This window comes from Natrix helvetica, assembly GCF_964273705.1.
Source record: "Natrix helvetica genome assembly, chromosome: 6".
Lineage (NCBI taxonomy): Eukaryota > Metazoa > Chordata > Lepidosauria > Squamata > Natricidae > Natrix > Natrix helvetica.
Genome location: NC_138553.1, coordinates 37,433,993 through 37,446,001, shown reverse-complemented (window position 1 = coordinate 37,446,001; position 12,009 = coordinate 37,433,993). Strand labels below are relative to the sequence as shown.

Sequence of the window (12,009 nt, the reverse complement as noted above, 5' to 3'; positions counted from 1 at the left end):
TTAGCTTTTAAAATGTATGGGCAAAAACAAATTGCATAATTCTTTTTCTCAGTGCTCAACCGGATACCAGCACTGCATTAACATTGACTGGCAAATGTATTGGGAAATACATAGTAACTGATTTCCTGTGCATATTTTTCCTCATTTTGGCTTCCTTTTTCAAAGACATTATGAGAAAGGAAAACAGTATTGAATTTGGATGTAAAGTTGAATGTTGCTATATCAGAGGTGGATTCCTACCGGTTTGGCCCGGTTTGGCCGAACCGGTAGTGGTATGCCGACCTGGGTTGCAGAACTGGCAGTGATCCAGGCTGGCCACGCCCCCCCCGAACTGGTTCCCCGGTCACCGCCGCTATCTTTTTTTGGACTTCTGTGCATGCACAGAGTAATTTCCATTGAACTGTGCATTCATGCGCAGTGCGCATGCACGTGAAGAGTGCATCCAGCGTGCACACGAGTGAACCGGCAGTAACACCAGCTAGAACCCACCTCTGCTATGCCACTATATTTTAAGGCTGAAAACATTGCTCATTTGTTTCACCTACAACATGGTGGTGGTGGGGGAAATCACAATATACAAAGACCTGCAAATAGAAGCAAAATGATTGTGTCAAAAAAAGCCCCAAAGATAGAATCAATGGTACTAGGTGCCTTGGGGGCAATCCCAAAATATCTGGAGGACCAGTTGAACACCTTCGTCATGGACTAAATTATTATCAGAAAGTTGCAGAAATTACTTGGAACAATTTACATTCTGTAATGATACCTTTAAACAACAACATCTACCAATAACATCCAATTTAAATATACGGTTGAATGAACCTTAATAATACATTCTAAAGAGAAAGGTAGTAATATCAATGTAACAATTAACTAAAATTTGCATTAACAATAGACTTTAAGGTCTTGTTCAAACATAATGCTAAATAATGATTGAAAATGATATAAAATTTCAGATCCATTTTTTCCTTTCCTTCAATAAGAGTAGATTGGCAACTCTCATTTTTTAAAGTTAAATACAGTTTAATATTGTGCCACATCTAAATTATGATTAAGAAATACAAACTTTAAAGAATCTTAGCCTACTTTCTTGAAGTATCATTATAAGTACTTACACCCTAAGATCTGGACATAAAAATAAACCTCTGTTAAATGAAATTGAGACAAAACTTCAATCTCCTCACAGCAACACCAAGGAAAAGGGAGAGGAGTACCTAAACAAGAGTTGTATCTAAAAAAGTTCCAGCACTATTGATCATATTTTTCAATTGTATGACATATGGCATATTTAGTCACATCTTCTAGCTATTTCATTCCTATGCATTTGAAAAATAACTTGGTGTCTCTCTTATATAAATTATCCATCACAATGTATTTTCAATGGGATTTGCCTGGTTGCATATTGGATTATGATACCCAATAATGTTGAAAGTCTTCTAATTCCAAGCATTTTATAAATTGGTAGTAATTTGCAACCTGCAAAAGAGACCAAATTTGATCTAGAGCCAGCATGTCCAATCTGTTGTCCACATGCTGCATGTGGCCTTAGACAGCTAGTAATGGGGCCTAACAATATTGATAACTTTTAACATTATTATGTGCATTTATATATATATATATTAACTATATTATAAATTTTATATGTGGTCCAGACAGTTTTTCAATGCAGCCCAGTAAAGCCAAAAGGTTGGACGCTCCCAACGTGTCGGTTAAGGCACCAAGCTAGAAAGCAAGAGATGGTGTATTCAAGTCCTGCCTTAGCCATGGAAGCCAGCTTTGGATGACTTTGGACCTGTCATTCACTCTCTCTCTCTAAGCCCAACTCACTTCACAGGGTTGTTGTAGGGAAAATAAGACAAGGAAAGTGTGTTGGATAAGTTTGCCACCTTGACTTATTTGTAAAAATAATAAAGATGGGGCTCAACACAAGAAAAACAATTAAATTATGGAAATGCTTTAGATCTGTGACTCATTTAGGTAGTAGTAGAGATATTATACTGATTTTGTAAATATGCTATATGAAAACGGAAATCATGCTAGAAAAAAAATGACTGTATAAGAAATGCATCTCAATGGCTCAACCAAGAACAATTATCACTTTGCTGAGATAAATAGCATAAAAAGAAGTGATGTCCTAGAGGTGGAAGTGAGGAGACTTTGCTTCTCCAGAAAGTATTTTCTTGTAATTCAAGTATATTAGAAGTGAGACAATATTTTCCTAGAATTTCCTAGGAGATACTTACTATTCCAATATATTTGGAGGATCACAGTAGTCTTGGGTATCTGGAGAAATTATAGTAATTATTTTGTCCTTATTCTTTATAACCTCCTCTAGAAATATTTATATGTGCTGAGTTTCAACAAGTTTGTTTAAAAGAAATTTGGCTTCCTCTTTGGCAGGCAATTTCTGAAACCCTTGTTACAGAGAGAGGTGGTTGGGTGGATACTGCATGGGAATAGAAGAAGATGTGGTTGATAAAACTGAAAGAAATTAAAGATCCATTTTGCCTTCACACAACCATACCCTGTGAATGCAAGTTTAAGGAAGTTGCTTTAACTGTTCAGCAGTCTGCAAAAATAAAATCTGATCTGCTGAATACAGGCCATTCTTGTGGTGACACAGTTAGAGCAATTTTAATAAATATTAATCAAATCTTTTTAGTAAACGAAGGTGTAGGAGACTGAAAACAAGTCTATTAGCTTCAGTGTGTATAGCAGATGTAAAAAATCAATGTAAAAATAAATGTATAATTAGTTGTTCTATGTCCATTTGAAATTTATTACTTCTATATATTCTTTATATAGAAAGTTGATATGTGTACATCAGCTACTTATTAGGAAAAAAATCATAAAACAGTCATTTAAAAGAAAAAAAATCAAATGTTTAGGAAAACTCCAATGACTTGAGAAAAACCACCATAAATACATTTGTTTTTAAAAATTACATTAACATTATCAGTTTGGAGATCTGGCATGTTCACGAGAGATTATTTCATAGGACAGTGGCTATTATGGAGAAAGCTGCCCCTTTGAACAAATTCAGCATGATCTCCCCTATAGATGATAGGGAAGAAGGAAACAAAGATAATCCTAGAAATTGTTTCAAGAAGCCTAGTTCTTTGGAATTCTTGGTGCTTGGTTGTTTTCTAGCAGAGTTTCATTATCCAACTAAGTCAGGGGTGTCCAAACTTGGGAACTTTAAGACTTGTGGACTTCAACTCCCAGAATTCCCCAGTAAAGGAAAGTTAAAAAAAAGATATAGTTACAATATGTATCCAAAACAGCACATTACTACACATATATTGAATGAAAAGGAAAAAAGGCACTGTTGTTGTGGGGAAAACGGGAAAAGAAAGGAGTATTATCTATGTTTACTGCCTTGAATTACTTATAAAGTAATATAGATGGGATAAAAATCTAATAAACAAAAAATGAATAAATTTCTAGGTATAATAGTATGGGCATGCATATTGTGGATGTGACTCCTGGCTCCCATGGAATTCTTTTAGATTAGTGTTTCACAACCTTTTGAAGATGTGTGAACTTCAAATTCCAGAATTCCCCATCCAGTATTCTGGAGCTGAAGTCCACAAATCTTCAAGCTGCTAAGATTGAGAAAACTATTTTAGATCTTCCACCCATAACCCACTTGTACATCATATGTGAAAAATGGCAAATCTCTTACCTTCTCTGAATAGCTGGAATATGCTAGAAATTACTTGTCAGGATGAAAGCTCTGATTTCATGAGAAATACAGATCCTTTATTATGTATACTGACCTTAAGAAACTAATATGTTTAAAGAAAACAGAATGACTGAAAATATTTTTTCTTGCACAACCCTCCCCCCCAAAAGACACAGAGATCAAATAGAACAAAATCCCAATAGCACAGTTTAGTAGTATGTGAAATAAAAGTACATTTATACAACATACAACCTCTTGGATAGCTAGATAGCTGTACCATGTAATTCCTTGAATGCCAGTTCTCAGCTAAATGGATTGAAGTTTGGCTCTTAAGTGGCATTCATTCAGCCCTGGGAAAGAACTCCAACTAGAACAAAAGACAATGTGGAATTCTGCTACTCTGTTTCAAAAAAGCAGGAGAATAGGGGAATTTTTCTGCTCCTTATTAGAGTATGATTTTCCAGTCCCTGATAATCTTTGGTCATTATCTACATGGACAAGTTAGTTTTAATTGATGGATTAAATTTCAGTTTTTCTTTAACTCTTTCACATCTGAACCTTTGGGATAGGATTTCTCCCCATTCACTTGAACAAAGCACTCTTAAAAAATTTGCCAAAAAGAAGCATGTTCATATTCCCGGAAATTATATTAATGGTATTGCAAAGACAATGCATGCAGAAATGGGTGAGATCTGTATACTCTGTACAAGTGTTATGGTGCAATTGTACCATAACTTGAGCTTCTGTGCAAGGTAGTCTAACTGTAATGTTCAAGAAACATAGAACATCATTTTATTGAGACAGTTAATTCTATGTGACATATGAAACAGTAAGAGATGCGATCTGTTTAGAGGTTTATTGTTGAAGACATTTCATATTTCTTTGGTAATTCATTTCACTTGTAAGCCTTTCAGGCATCCAGTCCTGACTGAAAATAGGTTGTAAATAATATAGAATATAAAAGCAACAACAATATAAAGAAAACCTGTATTTCTAGATTTAAATCAGTTGTTTTTAAGTTATTCATTATATACAGGTTTGCAGTTAATAATATGTTTTTTTCTCATTTTTTTTTCAGTTCAAGTGTCATTCATCTCAGGAACTTGGAATTTATCAGAAATATTTGAATTTGACATCTGTTCCTTATCAAAAACGTATGATGCATTTACTAAATTTGTTTTGAATGGATTTATAATGTTCCACTTATCATTAAGAATTAGAAATATATACAGTTCATAAATGTAAAAAGAAGTATAGTCAAGGTTGTTACTGATAGATCCAGTATCAAATATTTAATATTTATAAGATGTAAATATCATGAATAGGACCTAGCCACTAGGCATTATTCACACTTTTGCTGGTGGTCCATTCTATCCTTTGCTAATTGCTACATATTCTTTTTTTAAAAAAATGCTAGATGCTCAAAATGTAATCATACACACTGCTTCTGGAATGCTGGAGAAAAAAAATGTGTTGCCTCTACTATGACTTGTGCCAAAAAAGTAAGATGTTTTGATTTTATAGAATTATAAAAATCATTTAATGAAATTTGTTCTCTTAAGTGGTCTTTGTAAATTGATTTGTTTTTATTGATTTATTTTTCAGATTGATTGTAGTAGCACTATCAATGCATTAAACAAAAAAGATCGTTCAGCAACATCAAAGGTCAGCACAAAAAAAATTGAAGCTGATATATTAAAAGTTAAAGGAAAATATGTATTTATGTCTTACACTGGAGATGGATTTATTGTTAAGATAACCCAGAAACTCAGTTAAGCATGGCAAATGGAAACTAATCCTGAGAATTATCAACAATAACTGGAAAGCTACAAGTTCTCTATCCCTTAACTTCTTGGCACGGATCTATTTGGAGAAAAACATATCTCTCCTTACTGACAGATTAATGTGGCTGTTTATGAGAAGTAAACTACTAATGCATATTTATATATTTTGAAGCTGGCTTTGTAAATTTTCCAGATGTAACAGAATAAGGATACAAACTGGGTTGGGATCATTGCATATAAAGTAACTAAATTCTCTCACATCTGCGCAGACCTTGGTTTCAGTGAAAAACAGTAACTTTATAAAATTTATATTTACTAGAAAATTAAAATAATATCTATGTATCTTGATATGAGGGAAGGATTTCTTTTAAACCATAGTCCTAATTTTATATATTAGGTCTAAGAAGGGACTTTAACTCATGTCATCTTGCTTTCTAACTCCCAAACCATTCATAACAAAGGAATGTTAAAGATACTTATAAATGATTTTGCTACTTAATTTAAAAAGTTTGTCTGGATATGTTAACATACATTTATTTTGTTTCCAATAGCCTATTAAAATTATTTCCATTGAACCAAACTACATATCAACATTAGGTAAACCTGAAGTACTAGTTATAGGAGAAAACTTTACAAAATCAAATTTTTTGATGGAGATAACTGGATCTAGCAGCTGCCAGCGAGATGTGTGAGTCAAAATAACATGATATTGATTTTATCTTGAATTATTTGCACTGGTGATTGTACTATATAATCAGATAGTGTCTACCTAAGAAAAGTATATTTACAGCTCCTATATGTGGAAATTGATACTGTTCTGTTGTGTTAACTACCAAAGTGGAACTTTGCTAGTAATTAGGAAGTAAAACTCATTAATGTATCTTTTTTCTCATTCTCTGTGGAATATTGCACTGAATTTGTCTTTCTGTAGCATACATATGAAGATATAAAGATATGAGCAAAATTAATAGTAAATATAAGATAAATGTAAAGGAGAGTTAAATATGGATGGCATCATGCTCCTGAGAGTTATTCATGTTTTCCATAGTCATTCTTAGAATTTACTATATACTTTGGCTATGCTCGTCCACATTTTCAATATGAAAAAGAGACAAAAGATAAGAGTGACCAGAGAAACTGTAAATTCTGAAAGATTATTTGTTCAACAGTAATGAGGGAAAATGTTGATTGCCAGTAGTGTCTCCTGAAGGTTGCTAAATCACTGTAGGTGATTTATTGAGTAATATCTCCTGAGTAAGCAGAGACTGTACAAGGATTAGCTGTCCTTTCCAAGGAGAAATACACTGAGGAGGTAAACAAAGATAGTTAATGGGAAACTGCCAGTAAAAAAGAAGCAAAGAAAAGACAAAATTCTCTGGAGAAGCTAATTCTCTGAGGGACTGTTTGTTCAGCTATGAAAAGTAACAAAACGATGATACGGATGTGCGGTCTCAATGCTCCGAGACCGCAGCCGATACTTTTACTGCTGGGTGGTCCAATCGGACCTAAACCATCCCACAGAGACGGTGAACAGGAAGAATACATCTTGCTGATCTCAGGGACATCACAAAGTCCCTGATCGATGCAAGAGAAGTTCTTCAAGCCGGCGACAAAAATTCCAGCCAAGGCTGATGAAATTGGGGTGGCTCCAAAACGGAAGGATACGGAAAGAGAAAGTTTCCAGCTGGTGAGGAATTTTTACCATTTTAAAAGAGACTACATATAAAAAACTTAAAATTAATTTAAATTGGAGAACAGAAGAAATAAGCAGCGGAATTAAGTTTGGAATGGTTCTGGACAGTGGGTTATCTTACTTTTTAAATGCTATGTTCATGGATGGAATTTATGCAAGCCTTTTAAAATGAATGGATTAAATTTCTTCTTCTATTTTTTTTTCTTTTATTATTCTTTGTAACCTATGGACTAAAATTCTCCTCTTTCATTACTGTGGGTGTTTTTCTAACTCATTCAAGAATCAGACTTTTTTAAAAACTTGAAATACAAAAAAGATACAAAAAGAAACAAAGAAAATTGCAACAATAGCACTGCTACTCGAAGGCTGGAGGTTTGTGTATTGGAAACAAAACACTTACTTTTCTTACTGATTATCCTGGCTTGGCACTCCAAGGTCTCACTGCTTGTTTATAGAGAGTGATAAGAAGAAAAGCATATAGATGTCCCTTTGAAGTATATATTCAACCAGAGAAAAGTAAAAATAAAACTATATTGTGAATCTATGCTTAATCTTGTAAAAACCTTCCAAGCTAAAGCAGCAGTGTTTGTTAGCTGGAGATAATGACACAATTTCAACAGCAGAAAGAAACTTTAAGTCTGCAAAATATATTCTTAGAAATTAAAAAATTATCAAACATATTTGAGAGGACAGAGAAGAAGTTGGAAGACTTAGAGCATCTAACAGTAAAATATGATGAAGAAGTTGGAGATGTTTATCAAGTGGAAAAAGTGGAGGTTAGAATCCTAAAAACTGAAGAGGAAAATGACCATAAAGAAATTAAATTTGCTGATATTTATAGTGATTGGTTTGTTTCTGGAAATGGAAAGAGTGGAATACTGAAAGAGGAATTAAATGGAGGGGAACTCTACCCCAGATGGCAAGACACAGAAGAAGAAAAAACAAAAAAAATATGGATTTAAAGAGAGAAATTTTATTAGCAACATCATTGATAACATAACTGACAATCAAAGATAAGCTGATTAAGGAAACAGAAGAAGGGCATCGAAATTATATAAGAGATTTTATAAGCAAGGAGTTGCTAAGAGTCCGTACAAATTTGATTAAGGAGATGATTAGAGGACTGACACCACAAATGACAGAAGACATAAGACTATTTTGCTACTGGAAAGATACAGGTTGATAGATGGAAGTGTATAATTTATTACTAGTTAAACTTAGTGAAATTTAGTGACAATATATATAGTGAAATAAATAATTAATAATGATAATAATGTATACAATGTGTAGTGTTATGATAAGTAATAATTGAATATGAATATTGAATAGTACCCATGAAAAGAAGATTAGAAACCCTTTTGGATTATATATAAAGGTTAATAAAAAAGAACTAAGTTAGATTCAGTTAAGTCTTGATTATTAGGGGAGGAAATGTTATGATACAGGATATAGTCAAATAAAGGAGAGATAATGATAACAACGTATATGTATATGTATATGTATATATAATGTATGTATGTATGTATGTATGTATGTATGTATGTGTGCAACATAAGGAAACTGGATGTAAATTGTAAACAGTGATTTGGAAAGGAGGATTAGAAAATTTTGTTACTAAATATTATGGATGTTTAGCTAGAATAGGACATAAGGATTCAGTGTTACTGAAAGATTTTAGAAATAGTAAATGAAATGCCAATATGTGGTTATGTATTAAATCTTGGTATATTTTATGATGGACATTTAAACAATTATAGTCAAATGAAAATGGAGGTACGATGATGGTAACATGTATAAATGTCTGAGTTAAAATACTTGAGTTAATATGAATTATGCTTGATGACTGTGGAAGAGATGCACGAAAGCCTTTTGTAACCAACTGATACACTTTCTACAGTATGTAAAGAAGGAAAATTTTATGTGTTGTGTTTGTTTTGAAAATTAAAAATAAAAATGTTTTTATTTTTAAAAAAGTAACAACACAATATCCCAATGAGTTACGGATTACAAGCAATGCATACTGAGAGCTGATAGTTGTCCATTATACTGTAATTCAAGGGTCTCCAACCGTGGCCACTTTAAGACTTGTGGACTTCAACTCCCAGAATTCGTCAGCCAGCTTTGTTTTGGTGGCTGAGGAATTCTGGGAGTTGAAGTCCACAAGTCTTAAAATGGTCAAGGTTGGAGACCCCTGCTGTAGTTGGTTAGATGGCCTGTTCCTGTTAGATTCCAAGAAGCAGTCTAAGTGAAGCCACAGAGAGAGCAAATATCAGTTTGCCGAAGGAGTTTACAAATCTATCATATCTTCCTTCTAAGTGATTAGTATTTAGATAAGAGAATAAAGTTTTATCAGATCAAGCAAAGGAAACGCTAGCAGAAAGAGGAAGCAACTCTCCATACGAAAGATAATAAAAGAAAGAAATGAATGAATCAAGACCTGTAGACAACATTTTATACTAAGAAACACCCTTGAGGCCCATGGAGGTGAAGGGAGATTATAAGTCTTTAAGAAAAAGACAATGCAGAAGAGGAGAAAGGGGAGAGTTTTAAAAGGAATTCAGTTAGCAGGAATATTCAGTAAGAGTAATAACGTGTTAAAAAGGGACACTTTTTTTCTTTTTCTTTAGGGGATATGTTACTGAAGTGTTAAATAGCACACACATGAAGTTCTGTTTACCACCAAGTCGTAAAGAAGTCAAGAGCGCATGCATAAAGGAAGATGGGTTTGAATGTTCTGCCTCTTTTCCACTACATTACGTCTCTTTTCCATCATGCGCTAAGATCCTTCCAAATATTACTTGGATAAGGTAATATTTAATTTGTACTATCATACAAGATTACACCACCTGAAAGTTAATAGTGTAACCCTTGATGACTAACCTTTTTGGTACCAAGTGCCGAATGTGCACATGTGCAAAACCCAAAAATGCAATTTGAATGCCCCCCTTGCATGCGCCATGCCCCCCTGCACATGCGCCCTACCCTCCATGCATGTGTCCTGCCCCCATGCATGCCCCCCATGCATGTCCCCCCACCCATTTTTGGCTTCCAGGTTAGTGCAGGAGGCTTTCCAGGCCCAAAATAGGGTACAGCAGGATCTCATGCGGTGTGCCCTTGCTCCGTTTTGGCTTCCAGGTTGGTGCAGGAGGCCTTCCAGGCCCAAAATGCAATGCATGCACGTCCCCCACCTGCCACCTGCCCCCTGTGCATGCGCAGCAGAGACCCGAAGACCAGCTGACTGCTGGGAGGCACACATGTGAGGTGGAGCTGGGTGGGGGTGATGGCTGACGTGCCCACAGAGAGGGCTCCATGTGCCCCCTTTGGCACATGTGCCATAGGTTCGCCATCATGGGTCTAACCTAAGCATAGCATTGTTATTGAAAGTAGATCATTTGAGTTTATAGACCTTTGTCTCTCCACCTTTACAACTTTCTTTTTCATGTAAAGCAGTTTGTTATTCCGCTACCATACCAAAATAGCAAATGGGTGAAAATACTAGAACAAACTTTTCTGTACAACTGACATTGCTACTGAAAATTCTCTTCCTCGCCAGTTTTTTTTCTCATAAACAGGAAACATGTTTATGTTTCTTTCAGCAGATTCTTTCAGTGTATTACTAGAAAAAAAAATTATTTTACTATTATTAAACTACAAGTTACTAGTACACTTTAGTAACATAGCAAATTCACATAACTCTGTTCTATATATTTATGCGTATGTACATACGTACATTTTGTTTTGGAGATTAATTAATCTCCAAAAAAGAATGCTTCAACAAGAGAGTAATTATGGAAGCCATCGAAATAGAGAAACACCCCAACATGAATAAACGTGACGATACCTCCCACCTACCAGACATCTGGAAACCAGCCCTAGTCAACAAATGAACCCCACCCATCACCCAGGTCATTACAACACAAAAGAAAACACCAGCCTGAAGATGGCGAGTGGGACCTCGCTGAAACGTTGCCAAGACAATCTCAATCTTACACAGGAAAAGACCCCAATACAACAAGACCAGCATACCTACACCCATGAAAATCTACAAAAGCACACACAAGCACACACACACACATCAGCATGAAAAACAATTATGTAATCAAAATAACCTGATAATTTTTCATATGTGCCAAGTCAGTTGTAGAACTGTCCCAGGTTTTGTGAATATTTGTATGGGTAACAAATTGCTGATGAATTTAAAAAGTTTTTTTCTATCTGCCTTTTTATTTATACTCTTTTATATTGAATGCTATGTGCTATTTATATAATCTAAAGATAAAGTAATCTAAGAAATATATTTTGAGCCTTTTATATTTTATGGTATCTTATGCATATTTTTAATAATATAATTTTTCTTTAATGCTTCTTTCTGTACTGCACTGAATACATGTATGCTTAAATTCACTTTTTAGAAATAATGATATATTGCAGGAATTGTGTTACGAGCTCAATTTTATTGTGTAGATACTTCAAGTTTTGACAATATCTAAGGCCATAGCTAGCAAGCTACCTGAAACAGTCTGCCTTGTGCAATGCCGTGAGAGGAGATAGTTGCAATCAGAAATGTGTAGATTGCCTGATTATTTGAAAATTTAATATTCTGAGTTAATGTAGTTTGCGTTCAATTCTGAAAATTAGCTTATGTGATTTTTTTTTCATTTTTATTTATTAAGAAATTCCTGTTTTAACATTATTTTTTTATTGTTTTGCCCCCTCCCCCCAGTGGAGGTCGCAATATGACTATACATGGGAAATATTTGAATATCACAGAAGAAATTATTTTAAGTGATTTCCCACAAAAGATAATGGTAGGTACCGTATATGTTGTGTTTCCTCCAAGTGTCTCT

General features: G+C 34.3%; 1 protein-coding gene across 1 annotated transcript in view; it reads left to right on the top strand.

The window, feature by feature from the left end:
- Positions 1-12,009, top strand: part of PLXNC1 (plexin C1) — a 60,218-nt gene that overhangs the window by 21,183 nt on the left and 27,026 nt on the right. Inside the window, exons 7-12 of the mRNA XM_081958272.1 lie at positions 4,764-4,839; positions 5,103-5,187; positions 5,291-5,350; positions 6,021-6,157; positions 9,790-9,969; positions 11,886-11,970. Coding sequence (XP_081814398.1) covers positions 4,764-4,839; positions 5,103-5,187; positions 5,291-5,350; positions 6,021-6,157; positions 9,790-9,969; positions 11,886-11,970 — 623 coding nt within the window. The remainder of the gene's footprint in view (positions 1-4,763; positions 4,840-5,102; positions 5,188-5,290; positions 5,351-6,020; positions 6,158-9,789; positions 9,970-11,885; positions 11,971-12,009) is intronic.